This window comes from Melanerpes formicivorus, unplaced genomic scaffold (assembly GCF_026170545.1).
Source record: "Melanerpes formicivorus ecotype bairdi unplaced genomic scaffold, bMelFor1.0.p_v2 SCAF_84, whole genome shotgun sequence".
Classification (NCBI taxonomy): domain Eukaryota; kingdom Metazoa; phylum Chordata; class Aves; order Piciformes; family Picidae; genus Melanerpes; species Melanerpes formicivorus.
The window spans coordinates 2,063,211-2,086,273 of NW_027142436.1; the positions used below are offsets into that span (position 1 = coordinate 2,063,211).

The following is a 23,063-nucleotide window of genomic DNA, read 5'->3' on the forward strand; positions in this document are numbered from 1 at the left end:
AAGAGGAGGCTCAGTGGAGACCTCATTGCCCTCTACAACTACCTGAAGGGAGGTTGTAGCCAGGTGGGGGTTGGTCTCTTCTCTCAAGTAACCAGCACCAGAACAAGAGGACACAGTCTCAAGCTGTGCCAGGGGAAGTTTAGGCTGGAGGTGAGGAGAAAGTTCTTCCCAGAGAGAGTTGTTAGCCATTGGAATGTGCTGCCCAGGGAGGTGGTGGAGTCCCCATCCCTGGAGGTGTTCAAGAGGGGATTGGATGTGGCACTTGGTGCCATGGTCTAGTCATGGGGTCTGTGGTGACAGGTTGGACTTGGTGATCTTTGAGGTCTCTTCTAACCTTAGTGATACTGTGATACTGTGATACTGTGCTTATGGAGTTTCCTTTTATTGTCTCTGGTGTTCTACTCTCAGCCCACAGTTTTTGGCTAAAGGGCTACTCAGGATGGCCTTTCAGTCGGCTCAGAGTTTTAGTTACCAGACCTAAACAGGAACAGACTTGGAGGCAGCTGCAGAAGGACCTAACCCACGTAAGCAATGTCCTGGCAGAAGGGATGCTTGATCTTGTGCAAGGTAAATTATCAGAGAATTTCTTGCTTCCAGCCTCCTTGTATGTTGGGGAAAGCCAGTGTACATGTACAGTGGTCTCTGCACCTTAACTGTGTTGAGAGAGTCATCACAGACCATCTGCACCCCAAAAAAGCAGGACAACCTATGCAGAGTCACACTGTTACAGGCCAGTATTTACTGACACTGCTGTCTATAACCTCACTAGGCTACACTTCTCATGGATAGTTTTCCTTGTGTGAAACTTCCTCCCTTTTAAGATCATGGTCCTTGCTTCCTCTATCCTCCCCTTCACATTTAGGGGTTCCCTAAGGCATAACACCAACTTTGGCTTTAATTATGCATCTGCCTAACACTGTAACTGTGCAGCATGCTCTGATCCAGTATCTGAAGGGGGCTACAGGAAGGCTGGGGAAGGACTTCTCAGGATCTCAGGGAGTGATAGGACTAGGAGGAATGGAATGAAGCTGGAGGTGGGGAGATTGAGGCTGGAGGTGAGGAGGAAGTTCTTCCCCGTGAGAGTGGTGAAGCCCTGGAATGGGTTGTCCAGGGAGGTGGTTGGGGCGCCGTCCCTGGAGGTGTTTAAGCCCAGGCTGGCTGAGGCTGTGGCCAGGCTGATGTAGTGTGGGGTGTCCCTGCCCATGGCAGGGGGGTTGGAACTAGATGATCCTTGTGGTCCCTTCCAACCCTGACTGATACTGTGATACTATGATACTATGATCTCTTGCCATGGAGTAATGTGGCTTCTGACTGCTGCTGCATGCTCCTGATGCCCACTTGTCAAACTTCAGGTGAACTCTTTTCTTGGGTAAACTGTTTTGATTCTTCACTTCTTTTCCAAGTTTTCCTTTTTAATGCCTTCCTTAGCAAGTGCTGACAGCAATACCACAATCATTGCTTTAGGTCTCCTCAAAAGTCATCTTTCTACTTACTGATCAGCTCACCTCATGTTCAATCAGGACGTTTTTAGTGGGAATGCAGAGCAGTTAATCAAAATGCCCTGCTTCATACCATTTATAAATACTAGTATTTTAGCATCCTTTATTCTATGTGAGTAAATCATCCAAAACTTAAATGATACCTCTCTCAATGCCCACCTTTGCAGTCATATTAGAAGAATCACCAGAACTGCCAACTTCATGCCCTGAACTAAAGGCAACACATGCCACATAGGATGTTCTGTGCATCACAGCAAAGCATTCCTACCTTCCTGGAACTCTGCTTTGAACTGGAGTCAGGCTCCACTGTCAGTATCACTGTATGTGTAGAGTTGCACTTCCCAGTTAAGCAGAGAGGGTGAAGTTTTCAGACATAAAACTGAGCTAAATCCTTAGGATTTTTTATAAAGGAAAGATAGAATAGAATAGAATAGAATAGAATAGAATAGAATAGAATAGAATAGAATAGAATAGAATAGAATAGAATAGAATAGAATAGAATAGAATAGAATAGAATAGAGTAGGAATGGAATGGAATGGAATGGAATGGAATGGAATGGAATGGAATGGAATGGAATGGAATGGAATGGACCAGACCAGGTTGGAAGAGACCTTCAAGATCATCGCCTCCAACCCATCATCCAGCACCATCTAATCAATTAACCACGGCACCAAGAATCCCATCAAGTCTCCTCCTGAACACCTCCAGTGATGGTGACTCCACCACCTCCCTGGGCAGCCCATTCCAATGGGCAATCACTCTGTCTATGTAAAACTTCCTCCTAACCTCCAGCCTAAACATTTTGACAGCATCCAGTAGCAAAGCTTGACTTGCAACATCCAATAGCCTGCTATCCCACCCTGCAATCAGGACACACAATTGCTGCTGCTCTCAATCCTGGCTGATACTTCATTAGTCCCATCTAGTAAACAAGTTCAACCCAAGTCACTCATTCAGAGGAGATGTTAAGATGTTTGGTTAAGCTAATGCTCTGTCTTTCTTGATGGAGTTTTACTATATATGAACGTAGGCAACACTAAACCTTCAAGCTAATTACCTTTCTTTCCCTCCCCCCAGTTCAGGTTTCCCTGTGATCTGTGTGTGGCATTCAAGGATAGAAACCTCCAGTCTGAAATCCAAGTTCCTTCTACCCCTTTGCCCATAGCTGTGTTCAGTTCTAGCCTGCTGGCTTACTCTCCCTCAGCACTTTAGAACATCTTTAATAGAAAATAACTGAAAATACTCCAAAATGCAGGCAGCCCAATAAAGATTTCCCCTATTCAAAGGATAAGGCAGACAACCCATCAGCAATACCTGGGATGGCACTTCAATTGTGATTTCTACCATTTGTCTTAATCCTGCCACTACCAGAAGTCAATTGTTAGCTTTGATGTTACTGCACAGCAAGCTTCTTGCTTCAGAAGCCCTTCCTGCCAGTGTCTGCATTGCATGTGCCAGGAAATCAATTACTATCCATCTGTTATTCCAGGGAGCACTGGAAATACCACGAGCCCAAGAGAGAGCATTTCCCCAGCAAGCTGTGACATAAGGGCTTTGCTCTTTGTGTAACATTAGGCTGTGGTTAACCCTTCTCCAGGTCTGCTCTGGTCTTAGATCAAACTGCATTAAAGTATTTGTCCCTTCAAATCAGAGAGTGGATTAGAGCCTCACATGGCTTTTCCAAGCAAGCACCATTAGCAAGTGTCACCCCTCTCCTAATTTCCATGCTCTTGCAGCCACAGAAGCAGCATGAGCTTAGAGGTCTCTTCCAACCTTGGTGATACTGAGATACTGTGATACAACTGTGGGGTTTTTTTAAGTATCTTTCATATAAATTAGGGAGATTTCACACTCCTATTTAAACATTTCATCCTCACATTTCCCTCAGACTAGTTTGCTCTGTCTTCTCAAGTTCAGGACTTTTTTTTCCCCCCTCAAAAGGAAGAAGTATTCACCCATCTCCATTTGTGTGCTAAAAAGTGGAAGTTAACATTGCTGACATTCATAAGCCAACCATGATAAATCAGTAAGGCCCTCAGAGGCTCTGAGTGTCTGCCAGCACATCAGTGCACTAGGGAATGGGTGTACCAGACTATGCACAGAAATACTGGCCTGGCTTCTTCAAGACAGAGGAATGAGAGAGGTGTTTCAATTACAGTAACTATGTAAAAATACTTTTAACACAAGCAATTCATTTGGTCAGGTATCATCAATGGATGTGGAGAGGCTGTGGATGTGGTCTACCTGGACTTCAGCAAGGCCTTTGACACCATCCCCCACAGCAAACTGCTGGCCAAGCTGTCAGCCCCTGGCTTGGACAGCAGCTCTCTGAGCTGGGTTAGGAACTGGCTGGAGGCTGAGCCCAGAGAGTGGTGGTGAATGGTGCCACAGCCAGCTGGCAGCCAGGCACTAGTGTGTGCCCCAGGGATCAGTGCTGGGCCCCATCCTCTTTAACATCTTTATTGATGATCTGGATGAGGGGATTGAGTCAGTCATCAGCAAATGTGCAGATGATACCAAGCTGGGGGCAGATCTTGGTCAGTTAGAGGACAGAAGGGCTCTGCAGAGGGACCTCGACCGACTGGACAGATGGGCAGAGTCCAACAGGATGGCATTCAACAAGTCCATGTGCTGGGTGCTGCACTTTGGCCACAGCAACCCCATGCAGAGCTACAGGCTGGGGTCAGAGTGGCTGAGAGCTGCCAAACAGAGAGGGACCTGGGGGTGCTGATTGACAGCTGCCTGAATATGAGCCAGCAGTGTGCCCAGGTGGCCAAGAAGGCCAATGGCATCCTGGCCTGCATCAAGAATAGCATGGCCAGCAGGAGCAGGGAAGTCATTGTGCCCTGTACTCTGCATTGGTTAGGCCACACCTTGAGTCCTGTGTCCAGTTCTGGGCCCCTCAGTTTAAGAAGGACATTGAGAGACTTGAAGGTGTCCAGAGAAGGGCAACAAGGCTGGGGAGAGGCCTTGAGCACAGCCCTGTGAGGAGAGGCTGAGGGAGCTGGGGTTGTTTAGCCTGGAGAAGAGGAGGCTCAGGGGAGACCTCATTGCCCTCTACAACTACCTGAAGGGAGGTTGTAGCCAGGTGGGGGTTATTCTCTTCTCCCAGGCAACCAGCACCAGAACAAGAGGACACAGTCTCAAGCTGTGCCAGGGGAGGTTTAGGCTGGAGGTGAGGAGAAAGTTCTTCACCGAGCGAGTCATTCCTCATTGGAATGTGCTGCCCAGGGAGGTGGTGGAGTCCCCATCCCTGGAGGTGTTCAAGAGGGGATTGGATGTGGCACTTGGTGCCATGGTTTAGTCATGAGGTCTGTGGTGACAGGTTGCACTCGATGATCTTTGAGATCTCTTCCAACCTTGCTGATACTGTGATACTCTAATGCTAAAGAAAAGTAAAGAAGTTCCCAAAATCTTTTGCCTTAAGTATAGCCATGGGTCTGCTTTTAACAGGTAATAGGTCAGCATACCACCACCTCCAGTTAGCTTCTGGGGGTGATTGTGTTACCTTTCAAAAGACAATGGCATCATTCTTCCACCAGAAGTAGTCATGCCACATCCTGAAAGTCCTGCAGAGGAATTGGTCTGCTGAAATAGGCTGCTCCAGAGGTAGTCATGTTCTTGTGTAGAGAAACTTCAGTTTTGTTAAGCAGCCTGTAAGTGTAAAGTTTGGGGTTTTGTGATAACAAATCCAATTTGTACTTTAAGTCAGCAGCCACCAAGCACTGTTTGGTCATGGCTCTGCTGTTCTAATTTTCATTGCTGTTATGTTGATGTTATTCTGTCCATAGCACATCGAAGCAACACCAAGGTACTTGCTGTTGTGTGGGTGCCAGCTGGTAGTGGGAAAGGAGTGATCATAGAATCAATAAGGTTGGAACAGACCTCAGAGATCATCAAGTCCAACCTGTCACCCAACACCTCATGACTAACTAAACTATGGCTTCAAGTATCACAGTCTCACAGTATCATTAAGGTTGGAAAGAGACCTCAAGGATCATCGAGTCCAACCTGTCACCACAGACCTCATGACTAGACCATGGCACCAAGTGCCACATCCAATCCCCTCTTGAACACCTCCAGGGATGGGGACTCCACCACCTCCCTGGGCAGTACATCCCAATGTTGAATGACTCTCTCAGTGAAGAACTTTCTCCAGCCTAAACTTCCCCTGGTGCAGCTTGAGACTGTGTCCTCTTGTTCTGGTGCTGGTTGCTAGAGAGAAGAGACCAACCCCCTCCTGGCTACAACCTCCCTTCAGGTAGCTGTACAGGGCTCAGGTCTCCCCTGAGCCTCCTCTTCTCCAGGCTAAGCAACCCCAGCTCCCTCAGCCTCTCCTCACAGGGCTGTGCTCCAGACCCCTCCCCAGCCTTGTTGCCCTTCTCTGGACACCTTCAAGTCTCTCAATGTCCTTCTTAAATTGAGTGGCCCAGAACTGGACACAGGACTCAAGGTGTGGCCTAACCAGTGCTGAGTACAGGGGCAGAATCATTTCCCTGCTCCTGCTGGCCACACTGTTTCTGGCTTGTGCAGAAAGAGACAACAGTGAAGATTAAGCAAGGTTAGACTGAGATGAAGGAGGAACTTCTCTTTTTCCCCACACATTGCTTCAAGCCACTGTCCTGAGTTATGCATCTTTCTTTTTATTATATGTCACGAAACAGCATGTTTTATCAGGTTGCCCAGGGAGGTGGTGGAGTCCCCATCCCTGGAGGTGTTCAAGAAGGGATTGGACGTGGCACTTGGTGCCATGGTCTAGTCATGGGGTCTGTGGTGACAGGTTGGACTCTATGATCCTCGAGGTCTCTTCCAACCGTAGTTATAGTGTGATAAAGTAAATAAATCAGCAGTCAATCTTATGTGCTACAGTCCCTGGTGTAACTTGCAGTGCCTAAGTAACTTCTGTCAAAATGATTTAAAGTTTAGCTCTCCCATTGGTGCATTTGGATAGGAGAAGAGTGTGATCAGTACATTCATTCCAATTAAAAACACACAATGAAGTGTAAAAATGGCTTCTCACAAGTGCAAAGGCAAAAGCAGAAGCAGAAGAGTAGGGATGAGCAGAGGTGACCTATTTGTGGCCTTCCAGTATCTGAAGGGGGCTACAGGAAGGCTGGGGAGGGACTGCTCAGGATCTCAGGTAGTGATAGGACTAGGGGGAATGGAATGAAGCTGGAGGTGGGGAGATTCAGGCTAGATGTGAGGAGGTTCGGGCTAGATGTGAGGAGGAAGTTCTTCCCCATGAGAGTGGTGAAGCCCTGGAATGGGTTGCCCAGGGAGGTGGTCGAGGCCCTGTCCCTGGAGGTGTTTAAGCCCAGGTTGGATGAGGCTGTGGCCAGGCTGATGTAGTGTGGGGTGTCCCTGCCCATGGCAGGGGGGTTGGAACTAGATGATCCTTGTGGTCCCTTCCAACCCTGATTGATACTATGATACTATGACAAGGAGAAGAGTGAGTGGCTGCACTGCTAAGTGAGATTAACGGGGGAAAGGCAGTGAGCCAGCAATGAGAGTTCTGGTGTGTTGAGATTTGCAGAGTTCCCTGGAATGAAGGAAGCAGCTTTTATAAGGCAGGTGTCTCTGGAACATGTCACACAGATGAAGGCGCTGGAGATACACAGGTAGCAGCCCCAGCCTCCTGCTGCAGGGGTTTAATCCTGGCTGCTGACAGAATGAGGTCAGCTGAACAGATCACAAACAATTCAAGCTTCTTGCCTTGGTTTGCTTTGCAGCATTATTGCTGGAATCAAAGAGACTGGTGCATAGGAAATGTACAAAAAGAACACTGCTGGTGAGGTGTTACTGTGCGACCAAGCAGAAGTTTCAGTGAGAAGTGATGTGAGGCACTTCTTCAGCAATGCAAGGCCAGCCTAGTAGCTTGGTTTAGGATGTTTAAGTCACAGGAGTGACTGGATAATGCATGTCATTTAGCACCAAGCTGTGGAGGCTCAGGGGTGACCTCATTGCCCTCTACAACTACCTGAAGGGTGGTTGTAGCCAGGAAGGGGTTGGTCTCTTCTCCCAGGCTACCAGCACCAGAACAAGAGGACACAGTCTCAAGCTGTGCCAGGGGAAGTTTAGGCTGGAGGTGAGGAGAAAGTTCTTCACTGAGAGAGTCATTTGTCATTGGAATGTGCTGCCCAGGGAGGTGGTGGAGTCACCATCCCTGGAGGTGTTCAAGAGGGGATTGGATGTGGCACTTGGTGCCATGGTCTAGTCATGAGGTCTGTGTTGATAGGTTGGACTCGATGATCCTCAAGGTCTCTTCCAACCTTGGTGATACTGTGAGACTGTGATACTGTGAAAAGCTGTGGAGAAAGCCTCAGAGGAACCAGGCTCAGTGCTCCTCGTTGTGTTTCCCCGTCCCCACTTCTTGTTCAGGGTGCAAAGTCCAGGGCTGGCCCAGCAGAGTAATGGGTGCTCCCCCTCACCATCAGTAGGAGAGCCAAGGGACCCCCTGCCAGCTGAGCCACTGCTCCTGCCTTCGGGGGTGACTTCAGCAGCGCCAGGCAGGCTCCGCTCCATCCACCCACCAGCCCTCACCGCCTGGGTTGGAGCTCTCCCTGCTGGCAATAAGGCACCTGGGTCATGGCTACAAGCTTGGGCCTGCTGACCTAAGGCAGGTTTGCTGGTGCCCCCCAGAAGGGAGTTCTTCCTGTTCAGTTGTTTAACAGGGAAGAAACACTTGAACAGGTTGCAGAGTTTGACCTGCAGCTATTACTTGTGTTGGCCTCTGATGCTAAAAAAAGGCCTCCATTGCATCACTTCTCGACTGCCTCGGGGAAAATGTGTTGCAAGTGGCTTGTAAGTTGGGGTTTATTGTGAAAACATTGTTGTAGTGAGATCTCATTGAAGAAAAGGATCATCACACCACACAGGTGGTTAGGTGCTGGCTGGTCCTGTGGGGTATCAGGGTCAGTGTGCTGCTTTGCTGCCTGTGCCTCGCCACGGAGGAGCTGAGGTGCACGTCACCACAGGGGGCTCCCCAGGAGCAGGTCTGCGGTGGCACGTTTGTGAATGACACCACAATGTTTTAAGTAGCTCACAAACATTTCAATCCTAAACACCATATGGTACCCAAGCAGGATCTCTCTCACACAGGGTGCGGGGAGGAAGGTATCAAGCAGAAAGGGGGCAGCAGCCCTGGGACTATAATAGTTTTCAAGGGTTAAGCTGCAGTCGAGGTGAAGGAACATGGTACACATTAAGCTACAGGCCCAAATCTTGCAGGCAGGTAAAAAACCATCCCCATTGTTGTCAAAGGAAGGGTAAATAGAGTAGAATAGAATAGAATAGAATAGAATAGAATAGAATAGAATAGAATAGAATAGAATAGAATAGAATAGAATAGACCAGATTGGAAGAGACCTTCAAGATCATCATGTCCAACCTATCAACCCATCCAACACCACTTAAACAACTAACCCATGGCACCAAGCACCCCATCAAGTCTCCTCCTGAACACCTCCAGGGATGGTGACTCCACCACCTCCCCGGGCAGCCCATTCCAATGGGCAATCACTCTCTCTGTGTAAAACTTCTTCCTAACCTCCAGCCTAAACCTCCCCTGGTGCAGCCTGAGACTGTGTCCTCTTGTTCTGGTGCTGGCTGCCTGGGAGAAGAGACCAACCTCTGCCTGGCTACAACCTCCCTTCAGGTAGTTGTAGAGAGCAATAAGGTCACCCCTGAGTCTCCTCTTCTCCAGGCTAAGCAACCCCAGCTCTCTCAGCCTCTCCTCACAGGGCTGTGTTCCAAACCCTTCACCAACTTCGTTGCCCTTCTCTGGACACCTTCCAGCAAGTCAACCTCCTTCCTAAACTTCCTAAATTATCACAGACTCGAGTGCTGGCATTCAGATTGTCACAGCAGAACAAGATCAGTGCATTTTTAATTCATAAGGCAACATTAAAAAGCAGAATGAAACTCAAACAAGTAGTGTGAACTGTTACCACAGCCAGATTTTTTAGAAGGGTATACAAAAAACCCCACTTAAATCTCAGCTACATCCTTACTACTGCTCTCACCAACTTCCTGTAAGTTCCACTGTTTAACATGCATTTGAATGTGCAACCTTCTGGCTGCTCCCTACCCAGCTGTTCCCTACCCTGCATCGGAAGCGGTGTGGACAGCAGGAGCAGGGAGGTCATTGTGCCCCTGAACTCAGCACTGGTTAGGCCACACCTTGAGTCCTGTGTCCAGTTCTGGGCCACCCAATTTAAGAAGGACATTGAGACTCCTGAACGCGTCCAGAGAAGGGCAACAAGGCTGGGGAGAGGCCTTGAGCACAGCCCTGTGAGGAGAGGCTGAGGGAGCTGGGGTTGTTTAGCCTGGAGAAGAGGAGGCTCAGGGGAGACCTTATTACTCTCTACAACTACCTGAAGGGTGGTTGTATCCAGGAAGGGGTTGGACTCCTCTCCCAGGCAACCAGCACCAGAACAAGAGGACACAGTCTCAAGCTGTGCCAGGGGAAGTTTAGGCTGGAGGTGAGGAGAAAGTTCTTCACTGAGAGAGTCATTTGCCATTGGAATGTGCTGCCTGGGGAGGTGGTGGAGTCCCCATCCCTGGAGGTGTTCAAGAGGGGATTGGATGTGGCACTTGGTGCCATGGTCTAGTCATGAGGTCTGTGGTGACAGGTTGGACTCGATGATCCTCGAGGTCTCTTCTAACATTGTTGATTCTGTGATTTCTATACCTTACCACTTGTGCTTGAGTTCAATCCCCAAAAAACTCTTGAGCCCCCATAGCTCAGCTCTGTACAGACTCCTGCTGCCTCCCAATGCCAAACTGCTGAAGTCAGCAAGAAAGAGTTATTGCAGCATACAAATACACCTCCTTTCTCACATTCCTGACAGAGGTGAGACTGACTGGCAATATTATTCTAATTGCAGAGCATGGCTGCCAGCTCCATAAAGAAAACCCCAAAACCCTGATAGCTGGAAACAGTTTACTGTGGTCAGTGTCGCTGCACAATGGGTTGGCTTTGACAGCACCTGCCAAGGAAATTGCTGCTGCTGTGCCTACAGCTGACTGCCACACTCGCTTGTATTGGCTGGGGTCTGCTAAGTGAAACAGGTCAGTAGAATGAGTTGGATTAGGACAACTTCCTCCACGCCAGAAGGCTTTATCTGTGAAGCTGGTCAGCTATACTGGTTTGACTGAACAGGCAACTGGGGGCACTAACAACACACAGGAGCAAGTCCTGGAGGCTTCTGTGTACCTGAAGTGCAGTTAACATTCCCACTTGCTTCAGTCAAATCCATGTCAAGAGAGACTCCTTAGAAGCTACAATCCCCAGATGCTAGGCTGTTTTGGGCTGCCCAGGGAGGTGGTGGAGTCCCCATCCCTGGAGGTGTTCAAGAGGGGATTGGATGTGGCACTTGGTGTTGGGTGCCAGGTTGGACTCGATGATCCTCGAGGTCTCTTCCAACCTTGGTGACACTGTGACACTGTGATTTTCACCTCAAAATATTCCATGCCTCCACCCTATTTTCTTGCTTCCACTTAATCTTCTCTGAGAGACAAACTGAAATATATTGTGCATATTTTACAGAAAGCATCAGTGGCATGCAGTCCCATGTTACAACCCTATTTGAAGTAAGATGAGGAGTTGCTAGGCCATAAACACAGATATATAAGGAATACAGAGAACTTGAAAGCAAAGAATCGAGTTGGAATGTAGTTTCTTATTTGATGCAAGGGGTTTTGGGGGAATTGTGAATCTTTGTACTTGCTAAAACATTAAGCTTCAGCCTTTATCCAGTGTTCAGTAAGAATTTTGGAAGTTCAGAATTCAGTGTGATTTCATTTGGAGCTTTTGATTTTACCTTTACTGCTGTCTGAACATGAAGTCTGAAAGTTCAGACAGTCTGAAATCAGGTGGTCGGGGCCCCGTCCCTGGAGGTGTTTAAGGCCAGGCTGGATGAGGCTGTGGCCAGGCTGATGTAGTGTGGGGTGTCCCTGCCCATGGCAGGGGGGCTGGAACTAGATGATCCTTGTGGTCCCTTTCAACCCTGAATGATACTATGACAATTTCAGGCCTCCTCCTCCTCTAACCTTACTGTAGAGCTTTGGGAAGCTGCTGTAGCTTGTGCAGCAGCTACACACACACACACACACCATCTGCAGTGCTCCCCTTTCTACACCGAGGGTGGCTCTTAGGTAAGCTCTATTGCCTTGAGGCTATTACTGCTTCCCTGTCTGAATGGAGATCAGAAGTAATGTTGATCTATAATGCTGTGGGAACTGGAAACATTTTATTCATATGAGTAAAGCTCAGACCTTCCTCTCAGTGACTGTTCCCAGAGCAAATGCTCTGTGCTTACCTGATTGCATCCCAAATGTTTACAGAAGCATTATTCTGGTGATATACCACAGCACCAAGCTGCAGTGCTAAGAGGAATCATAGAGTCACAGCATCAGTAAGGTTGGAAAACACCTCAGAGATCATCAAGTCCAACCTGGCACCCAACACCTCCTGACCAGACAATGGCACCAAGTGCCACATCCAATCCCCTCTTGAACACCTCCAGGGATGGGGACTCCACCACCTCCCTGGGCAGCACATTCCAATGACGAATGACTCTCCCTGGGAAGAACTTTCTCCTCCCCTCCAGCCTAAACCTCCCCTGGCACAGCTTGAGACTGTGTCCTCTTGTTCTGGTGCTGGTTGCCTGGGAGAAGAGCCCAACCCCCTCCTGGCCACAACCTCCCTTCAGGTAGCTGTAATTGGAGAGCCTGACGTAATTAAAGCCTGGCAGCTGGTGCGGGGCTGTGATCACCTCTGCCCTTGCGGACCTCACACCAAGGACCTCTGAGCCGCGGCTGCGCGGAGGCCCGGCATGGCGAGCCGAGCCGGGGCCCTGCGGAGGGAGGGTGGCAGAGTTGCGCTTGTGCCTGGGCTGCTGGCGCCACGTGGAGCCACGAGCCGTGGCAAGGCCGGCGGGGCGCTGCGCGGACCCGCGTCCCGGCAGCGCTCTAAGCTCCGGAGCGCGCTTTCGGCACGGCGTCGATTCTGAGAACCGCTCGGCACAGATAGCCCCGGCCGCTATTTCACCGTGCCGCAGCAGGGCTCGCAGGCGCCACCACCCGCGCCCCTCACGGCACGCTCCCGCCTCCTCTGCCACGCCGCGGCGCTGCCCGGGCAGCTCGCCTCTCCTTGCGCCCGCCCCACGCCAGGCTCAAACCAGCTGCCCAAGGGGCGGCTCTGCCCCTGACACCTCCCAGCAGGCGCTGGGGCAGCAGCGCACGGCACGGCGCGCCCGACCCCGCCCTGCGGCAGCGCGACAGCAGCGCGCCGCGGGGGTGCCGTAAAGCGCGGCGCGGCGGCCCCGCCCTACGGCAGCGCGACAGCGGCGCGCCGCGGGGGTGCCGTAAAGCGCGGCGCGGCGGCCCCGCGTGTGCCGGCGCCGGCATGGGGAAGCGGCGGGCCGGGCGGGAGCTGGTTCGCAGCCTGAGCAAGAAGCAGAAGAAGCACCTGAAGGAATTCGGGGAGGAGCACCCTTTCTATGACAAGTGAGTGCCGGGACGGGCGGGACCGACTGCCCTGAGGCGCCCGGCCCCGACAGCCGGCCCGGGCAGCGGCTCTGCCCTGCGGCTCTGCCCGGAGCACGTCCGTGGGCTCTGAGGGAAGCAGGGCAGTCACGGCGGCGTTTTGCACTGCGGCTCCTGAGCCTGGGACTTCGGGAGAAGAAGAAAAGGCAGAGAATCTGGGCTCAGGTTGTCGTGCCACAAACGTTACGTGTATCCCTGAAAGTGCCGTGAGAAAGAGAGTGTGAGCTGGGCTCCTGTCGCGACCCCAGGGCAGTCCCTTGGCTGGGCAGGGCTCCAGCTTCCCCGGGGGGTGCTCAGCTCTCCTGTCTGAGCTCCCAGAGGCTGCGAAGGCGTAGCGCTGTGTGACAAGATGACTCCAAGCTGTCTGGCAGTGCTCACCTGCGCTAGGGTAGGGAGGCTCTGCAGAGGGACTTGGGTCCACGGGCCAGTGAAGGGATGAGCTTCAGCGAGGTCCAGGGCTGGGTCCTGCAGTTGGGCTACAGCTGCCCCATACAACACTGCAGGCTTGGGGAAGCATGGCTGGGAAGCTGTCTAGGGGAAAGGGAGCTGGGGGTTCTAATGGACAAGCAATTGAATATGAGGCAGCAGTGTGCCCAGGTGGCCAAGAAGGCTGATGGCATCCTGGCTTGTACTAGAAACACTGGATCCAGCAGGAGCAGGGAGGTGATTGTCCCCCTCTGCTCAGCTCTGGTGTGGCCAGAGCATTGTGTTCAGTTCTGGGCATGTCAATATAAGACAGATATAGAGGTGCTGGAGTGAGTGCAGAGGAGGGCAGCAAAGCTGGTGAAGGGCCTGGAGAATAAATCTTATGAAGGGTGACTGAAGGAGCTGGGGATGGTTAGTTGGAAGAAGAGGAGGCTAAGGTAAGACCTCATCCCTCTCTGCAACTAGGTTGGACTCGATGATCCTCGAGGTCCTTTCCAACCTAAGGGATACTGTGATACTGTAACTACCTGAAAGGACATTGTGGAGAGGTTGCAGGTGGTGATTAGCAATAGAACAAGAGGGAATGGCCTCAAACTGCCTGCAGCAGGGTAGGTTTAGGCTGGACACTAGGAAAATATTTTCATGGAAAGAGTGCCCAGGGAGGTGGTGGAGTCACCACCCCTGAGTGTGATTGAAGGTGGTCCAGATGTGGTGCTTGGGGGTGTGGTTTAGGGGTGAGCTTTGCAGAGCAGGCTTGATGTTTGCACTTGATGATCCCAGGGGTCTTTTCCCATCTGGATGATTCTGTGAAGGACCATGGCTTCCTCAGGGAAATGTTTAAAAGGGTGCTGGACTTCTGGGCCTCTGTGTGTGACCTCTGTGTTAACTTGTGGGGAAACAAACTGCTCAGTCCACATGCTGTGTGGTTTGGCCTTAGAAGCCTGTGAGGGACACAGGGGCAGGTCTCCTGTTCAGTTTGACATTATATGCCTTTAAGCTGCAGCCAAATAGTGTTTATGTCTATTATCTGTGTGTACCCTGGGACCCTCCTGGTGTGTGTCACCCGAGAGAGAAGGTAGAGTCCTGGCCTGCAGGGGAGCAGTGTCCTCTGCCTCAGCCTGTGCAGGGAAGCTCTGTCCCACTCAAGGCTCTGCATCTTTTTGAAAGAGCTGAGGTTAGTTTGAGCCCAGCTTGTGCAGTCAGTGTGTTATTTGCTGAATTAGAGTCTCAACAGTGGGTAATTAGTGCTACTTCTCACAAATTCATAGGATGGTTTGGGTTGGAAGAGACCTTAAAGATCATCTAGTTTCAACCCGCTTGCCATGGGCAGGGACACCTTCCACTAAAGCAGGTTGCTCAAGGCCTCATCCAGCTGGGCCTTGAACACCTCCAGGGAGGGGACATCCACAGAGTCTCACAGTATCACCAAGGTTGGAAGAGACCTCAAGGATCATCAAGTCCAACCTGTCACCACAGACCCCATGACTAGACCATGGCACCAAGTGCCACATCCAATCCCCTCTTGAACACCTCCAGGGATGGGGACTCCACCACCTCCCTGGGCAGCACATTCCAATGGCTAACAACTCTCTCAGTGAAGAGCTTCCTCCTCACCTCAGCCTAAACTTCCCCTGGCACAGCTTGAGACTGTGTCCTCTTGTTCTGGTGCTGGTTGCTTCAGAGAGGAGACCAACCCCTTCCTGGCTACAACCACTGTTCAGGTAGTTGCAGAGAGCAATGAGGTCTCCCCTGAGCCTCCTCCTCTCCAGGCTAAACAACCCCAGCTCCCTCAGCCTCTCCTCACAGGTCTGTGCTCCAAACCCCTCCCCAGCTTTGTTGCCCTTCTCTGGACACCTTCCAGCAAGTCAACCTCCTTCCTAAACTGAGGGGCCCAGAACTGGACACAGTACTCAAGGTGTGGCCTAACCAGTGCAGAGCACAGGGGCACAATGACCTCCCTGCTCCTGCTGGCCACACTCTTCCTGATGCAGGCCAGGATGCCATTGGCCTTCTTGGCCACCTGGGCACACTGCTGGCTCATGTTTAGGCAGTTGTCAGTCAGCACCCCCAGGTCCCTCTCTGTTTGGCAGCTCTCAGCCACTCTGACCCCAGCCTGTAGCTCTGCATGGGGTTGTTGTGGCTAAAGTGCAGCCCCTGGAACTTGGACTTGTTGAATGCCATCCTGTTGGACTCTGCCCATCTGTCCAGTCAGTCAGGGTCCCTCTGCAGAGCCCTTCTGCCCTCTAACTGACCAACATCTGTTCCAAGCTTGGTGTCATCTGCAAATTTGCTGATGACTGACTCAATGCCCTCATCCAGATCATTAATGAAGATGTTAAAGAGCACAGGGCCCAGCACTGATCCCTGGGGCACACCACTGGTGCCTGGCTGCCAGCTGGCTGTGGCACCATTCACCACCACTCTCTGGGCTCAGCCTCCAGCCAGTTCCTAACCCAGCTCAGAGAGCTGCTGTCCAAGCCAGGGGCTGACAGCTTGGCCAGGAGTTTGCTGTGGGGGACGGTGTCAAAGGCCTTGCTGCAGTCCAGGCAGACCACATCCACAGCCTGCCCCACATCCACCAGGCAGTCACCTGATCATAGAAGGAGATCAGGTTGGTCAGGCAGGACCTGCCCTTCCTAAATCCATGCTGGCTGGGCCTGAGCCCTTGGCCATCCTTCAGGTGCAGTTATTGCCCCCAGGATAATCTGCTCCATCACTTTCCCTGGCACTGAGGTCAGGCTGCCAGGCCTGGAGCTTCCAGATTCCTCCATCCGACCCTTCTTGTGGATGGGGACCACATTGGCCAGTTTCAGTCACCTGGGACCTCTCCAGTGAGCCAGGACTGGAGGAAAATGATGGAGAGCGGCTTGGCAGCTCATCTGCCAGCTCTCTCAGCACCCTAGGATGGATCCCATCCGGTCCCATGGACTTGTGGGGATCCAAGTGACTCAGCAGGTCCCCAACTAATTCATCATGGATTACTGGGGCACTACACTGCTCCCTGACCTCATCACCCAGCTCAGGAGGCCACTCTTCCTGAACTCCTCCTGCCTTGCTGTTAAAAATTGAGGGAAAGAAGGTGTTCAGGACCTCAGCCTTTTCCTCCTCTTCAGTCACAGTGTTCCTCTCCAGGTCCAATGAGGAGTGCAGGTTCTTCCTGCCCTTCTTATTGTTAATATATTTGTAAAAACACTTCCAGGGAGGGGGCATCCAGGACCTCCCTGGCAGCCTGTTCCAGTGTCTCCCCACCCTCACTGTAAAGGATTTCTTCTTCTTGTACTGACTCCAGCACTCCTGCTTCCACCAGCTGCATTTACCCTCTTCTGTCACAGCCTCACACTGACAGCTCACATGATTTATTTAGAATAAACTTTATTTAGAATAAACCAAACCAGGTTGGAAGAGACCTTCAAGATCATCATGTCCAACCCATCAACCAATCCAACCCACCCAAACAGCTAACCCATGGCACCAAGCACCCCATCAAGTCTCCTCCTGAACACTTCCAATGATGGTGACTCCACCACCTCCCAGGCAGCCCATTCCAATGGGCAATCACTCTCTCTGTATAGAACTTCTTCCTAACCTCCAGCCTAAACCTCCCCTGGTGCAGCCTGAGACTGTGTCCTCTTGTTGTGGTGCTGGCTGCCTGGGAGAAGAGACCAACCTCTGCCTGTCTACAGCCTCCCTTCAGGGAGTTGTAGAGAGCAAGAAGGTCTCCCCTGAGTCTCCTCTTCTCCAGGCTAAGCAACCCCAGCTCCCTCAGCCTCTCCTCACAGGGCTGTGTTCCAAACCCCTCACCAACTTTGTTGCCCTTCTCTGGACACCTTCCAGCAAGTCAACCTCCTTCCTAAACTGAGGGGCCCAGAACTGGACACAGGACTCGAGGTGTGGCCTAACCAGTGCAGTGTACAGGGGCAGAATGACCTCCCTGCTCCTGCTGGCCACACTGTTCCTGATGCAGGCCAGGATGCCATTGGCCCTCTTGGCTGCCTGGGCACACTGCAGGCTCATGTTCAGCCTACCATCAACCAGCACCTCCAGGTCCCTCTCTGCCTGGCTGCTCTCCAGCCACTCTGACCCCAGCCTGTAGCACTGCATGGGGTTGTTGTGGCCAGTGTGCAGAACCTGGCACTTGGATGTGTTCAATCTCCTGCCCTTGGCCTCTGCCCATCTGTCCAGCCTGTCGAGGTCACTCTGCAGAGCCTCTCAACCCTCCAGCAGATCAACTCCTGCCCCCAGCTTGGTGTCATCAGCAAATTTACTGATGATGGACTCAATGCCCTCATCCAGATCATCAATGAAGATGTTAAAGAGCACAGGGCCCAGCACTGGTCCCTGGGGCACACCACTGGTGCCTGGCTGCCAGCTGGCTGTGGCACCATTCACCACCACTCTCTGGGCTCAGCCTCCAGCCAGTTCCTAACCCATTGCAGTGTGTTCCCATCCAAGCCATGGGCTGACAGCTTGGCCAGCAGTTTGCTGTGGGGGACGGTGTCAAAGGCCTTGCTGAAGTCCAGGCAGACTACATCCACAGGCCTCCCCACATCCACCAGGCAGTCACCTGGGCATAGAAGGAGATCAGGTTGGTCAGGCAGGACCTGCCCTTCCTAAATCCATGCTGGCTGGGCCTGATACTGATGTCACTGAGCTTCTAAAAGTCCCTTCACAGTCATTGCTTTCCAGGGTACTAATTCCCCATAGTCCTTATCTTTAGATCAGGATCTTCCTGATCTTCAGACTCAGCAGTAGCCCATGTGGCCTTCTGTGTCTGAGATTGTCTTTCACAGTGTGTGTCTTTTACCCAACTCACAGATCAGCATTCAGTGCTAGAGGTAGGCTCTTTAGGCTCTTGCTCTGCTTAACTTTGCTGTACAACTACCCTCCTAGTTAGATTCCTTCTCACACCTCATCTTCTGAGGAAGTTTTCTGATGAGAGCCAGATTCTACTTTAAAGCATTGGTCAGTTACAGTGCTTGAACACTTAGGCTGCATGTGCAAAGTGTAGTACCTGAGAGGCTAGCTTGACAGGGAAAGTGCCTGAGTCTGTTTTCTTAGGGAGAACTGTGTGATGCTTCAGTTTGGAGCTTTCCTTTAACTACTTTAAGATTTGTATAACTCATCAGTTGCTCCTCCCCCTCCTCCCTTTCATCCCATATATAACAAAACTGACAGAGTAAGGTATTTTGTGTTTTCTTTCAGGGTTTCTGCAAGACCAGAAGCAACTCCAGTCTGTGAGCTGGTAAGGGTTGTATTTCTTCCTTGCTTTCATCTCTCTTCAGTGAAGTGAAACATTGAGCATCTCATGTTACCAAATTATCATAGCATCATAGTATCAGGGTTGGAAGGGACCACAAGGATCATCTAGTTCCAAGCCCCCTGCCATGGGCAGGGACACCCCACACTAGATCAGGCTGCCCAGAGCCTCATCCAGCCTGGGCTTAAACACCTCCAGGGACAGGGCCTCAACCACCTCCCTGCACAACCCATTCCAGGGCTTCACCACTCTCATGGGGAAGAACTTCCTCCTCACCTCCAGCCTGAATCTCCCCACCTCCAGCTTCATTCCATTCCCCCTAGTCCTATCACTACCTGACATCCTGAGCAGTCCCTCCCCAGCCTTCCTGTAGCCCCCTTCAGATACTGGAAGGCCACAATGAGGTCACCTGGGAGCCTTCTCTTCTGCAGACTGAACAGCCCCAACTCCTTCAGTCTGTCCTCATAGGAGAGGTGCTCCAGCCCTCTGATCATCCTCGTGGCCCTTCTCTGGACACCTTCCAGCACTTCCAGATCCCTCTTGGAATAGGGGCTCCAGAACTGGAGGCAGTACTCCAGGTGGGGTCTCAGCAGAGCTGAGCAGAGGGGGAGAATCACCTCCCTTGCCCTGCTGGCCACACTTCTCCTGCTGCAGCCCAGGCTCTGGTTGGATTTCTGGGCTGCAAGTGCACACTGAGAGCTCCTGGTGAGCTTCTCCTCCCCCAGCACCCCCAAGTCTCTCTCCTCAGGGCTGCTTTCCAGCCAGTCCCTGCCCAGCCTGGATTTGTGCCTGGGATTGCCTCCACCCAGCTGCAGGACCCTGCCCTTGGTCTTGTTGAACCTCCTGAGGTTGGCTTGTGCCCACCTCTCCAGCCTGTCCAGGTCCCTCTGGATGGATCCCTTCCCTCCAGCCTGTCTGCTGCACCACACAGCTTGGTGTCATCAGCAAACCTGCTGAGGGTGCACTCAATGCCACTGTCCATGTATCCAAGGTGATTAATTTGTTCTCTTTAGAAAACCTGTGCTTAGAAGAAAAGAAATGTGGCTCTGAATTGCTCTCTACAGTGTCTAACTCAAAACTCTAGTGCCATGAGAGGGCAGAAGCAGCAGGAAACAGCATAGCTGCTCTTGGCTTTTGTCAGTATTACTTAGTCACAGTGGAAAGTAAATCATGCTTTGTTTAAGCCATGCTGGTAAGTGTAGTGTTGCATGAATGAGGAGGTGCTGTGCTCCCTGTTGAAGGAAGCATGTTAATGGACATTGCTCTGCTTCAGAGTGCCAGGACTTTCCGTTTCTTTCAGCCAGGATTTGTTAACCTCCTTTATTAACAAGAGGCTTCAAAGTTTCAATGTGGAAAATTCAGTTACTCTGGTCCACTTCTTTCCTTGAGCAGCTTTGTGCATTAATATTCTTATTTGCTGATTATTTTCTTCCTTTTGGGGCTGACAGGAATGAATGGTACTGTGCTTGCACTCCTGGTTCCACTCTAACCCTGGAGGTGTTCAAGAGGGGATTGGATGTGGCACTTGGTGCCATGGTTTAGTCATGAGGTCTGTGGTGACAGGTTGGACTCCATGATCCTCGAGGTCTCTTCCAACCTTAGTGATGCTGTGATAACTTGGTTATAACCTGGCACACAATTGATTAGTGTGAGCCCAGGACAAAACCTCCTGCTAAGTATGGCTTATTTGAAGCTGAGAGCTTTACAGCTGAGGCCAACCTGACCAGCTCCCCACTGAACTATGGTCAACTGATAGCTGTTTTGCTTAGCTTCTTACAGCCACAAGAATTTTCAGTGTGCTCTGTCCCTTGGCTGTGTGCCTGCCTCCAATTTGTGCTCCACATGTGGCTTGCTTAGGAAGATCCAGTGCCAGTTCAGTAAATACTTTGTGGGGATCAAATGTTTTCTCTCAGCTGAGACAGAACCAAACTCTGTGATGCTCTGGGGCAGATCAGTGTAGAGCAAAGCACTTCAGCCTCAGTCTAGCAAGGTGCTTTCACAATCTGATTGGAGGTGTCCAGCATAGCTGTTTGTATGAAATGGTGATGCTTCTTTTAGATTCCATTGCATCTGCATGAAGGTAGGATGGCAGAGGGAAGACATAATGTTGGAATTCCAGGTGGGGATGTTTGCTTTCTGCCTGCAGGGTCAGTGTTGTGGTTGTGCCAGCATGGATTTAGGAAGGGCAGGTCCTGCCTCTCCAACCTGATCTCCTTCTATGATCAGGTGACTGTCTTGTGGATGTGGGGAGGCCTGTGGATGTGGTCTGCCTGGACTGAAGCAAGGCCTTTAACACTGTGCCCCACAGCAAACTGCTGGCTAAGCTGTCAGCTCGTGGCTTGGACCAATACACTTTGTGCTGGGTTAGGAACTGGCTGGAGGCTGAGCCCAGAGAGTGGTGGTGAATGGTGCCACAGCCAGCTGGCAGCCAGGCACCAGTGGTGTCCTCCAGGGATCAGTGCTGGGCCCCATCCTCTTCAACATCTTCATTGATGATCTGGATGAGGGGATTGAGTCAGTCATCAGCAAATTTGCAGATGACACCAAGTTAGGAGCAGATGTTGGTCAGTTAGAGGGTAGAAAGGCTCTGCAGAGGGACCTCAACCGACTGGACAGATGGGCAGAGTCCAACAGGATGGCATTCAACAAGTCCAAGTGCCAGGTGCTGCACTTTGGCCACACCGACCCCATGCAGAGCTACAGGCTGGGGTCAGAGTGGCTGAGAGCTGCCAAACAGAGAGGGACCTGGGGGTGCTGATTGACAGCTGCCTAAACATGAGCCAGCAGTGTGCCCAGGTGGCCAAGAGGGCCAATGGCATCCTGGCCTGCAGCAGGAAGAGTGTGGCCAGCAGGAGCAGGGAGGTCATTGTGCCCTGTACTCTGCACTGGTTAGGCCACACCTTGAGTCCTGTGTCCAGTTCTGGGCCCCTCAGTTTAGGAAGGACATTGAGAGACTTGAAGGTGTCCAGAGAAGGGCAACAAGGCTGGGGAGAGGCCTTGAGCACAGCCCTGTGAGGAGAGGCTGAGGGAGCTGGGGTTGTTTAGCCTGGAGAAGAGGAGGCTCAGGGGAGACCTCATTGCCCTCTACAACTACCTGAAAGGTGGTTGTGGCCAGGAAGGGGTTGGCCTCTTCTCCCAGGCAACCAGCAGCAGAACAAGAGGACACAGTCTCAAGCTGCACCAGGGGAGGTTTAGACTCGAGGTGAGGAGGAAGTTCTTCACTGAGAGAGTCATTCATCATTGGGATGTGCTGCCCAGGGAGGTGGTGGAGTCATCATCCCTGGAGGTGTTCAAGAGGGGATTGGATGTGGCACTTGGTGCCATGGTCTAGTCATGGGGTCTGTGTTGATAGGTTGGACTCAATGATCCTCGAGGTCCTTTCCAACCTAAGTTACACTGTGATACTGTGTTTTCCCTTCCAGTCTGAGGATTCCGATCAGTCGAGTGCAGAAAGCGACTCAGAGGCTGAAGTGGAGCAGACCTCTGGGTACCACAAGCTCCTGGCTACCCTGAAGACCTCTCCTGAGTCTGAGAGTGAAGAGGATGAAAGTGACTCAGAAGAAGCTGGGGAGAGCGAGACAGAAGTGGGCAGTGAAGGGTCCCAGGAGACTGGAGAAGCAGATGGAGGTGAAGCAGATGAGAATGATGTACAGGAGCAGAAAGAAGGTAGTTTGTCCTTTCCCTTGCTTTGGTCAGTGCTTCCCTTAGCAGGCTGGGGTAAGGTACCTTGTGGCTGGAATCCTGGCGTAGGCTGGCTCGCTGGCTGGGTGCTTCTCTGGCTCAGAGTCTGTTGCCCCATTGCCTCTGTGTGGGTGGGAGCAGCAGCTGCCGAAGGATTTGGCAGGGTGGCTGTGCTCATTTTCTGGCAGACAAGTAGCTGCTGCTGCTGCTGGCTCAGATGTTGTTTGTGTGGCAGCACAGAGGAAATCCACATGGAGCAGATACCAGCGGTTCTCACCCGCCGATGGGAGACGCAAGCTGTTCCTTCGCACAGCATCTGCCTTGGCTGCTCCCACCGGCAGGAGGGGAAGGTTTGCCTCAGCAGAGGAGAGAATGTCTGCAGTGGAAGGAAACCTCCTGCATGATGAGGCATCCTCATTCATCTGCAAAGAAATTCTGGGAGGAAGGAGTCAAGGTTTTCTTGTTTTCAGTCATTTGGAGCCTTTGGAACCCAGCACTTAGATTCCCCAAGCAGGTTATTGCTTTGGTTTCCTCTGGGGAAACAGGGATTGTTATGTAACATCCAGCAGGCTAGCCAAAGTCACCTTTGCTGCACCATGCAAAGCCCACTTATTTGTTTTGGTTGGAGTATTGAGAGAAGCAAAACATTGTA

At 51.6% G+C, this 23,063-nt stretch overlaps 1 protein-coding gene across 1 annotated transcript in view; it reads left to right on the forward strand.

Moving 5' to 3' along the window:
* Nucleotides 1–12,871: 12,871 nt before the first annotated feature.
* Nucleotides 12,872–23,063, forward strand: part of UTP25 (UTP25 small subunit processome component) — a 33,314-nt gene continuing 23,122 nt past the window's right edge. The window contains exons 1-3 of the mRNA XM_068165100.1: nucleotides 12,872–13,008; nucleotides 18,676–18,715; nucleotides 22,153–22,396. Coding sequence (XP_068021201.1) covers nucleotides 12,908–13,008; nucleotides 18,676–18,715; nucleotides 22,153–22,396 — 385 coding nt within the window. The 5' untranslated portion in view covers nucleotides 12,872–12,907. The remainder of the gene's footprint in view (nucleotides 13,009–18,675; nucleotides 18,716–22,152; nucleotides 22,397–23,063) is intronic.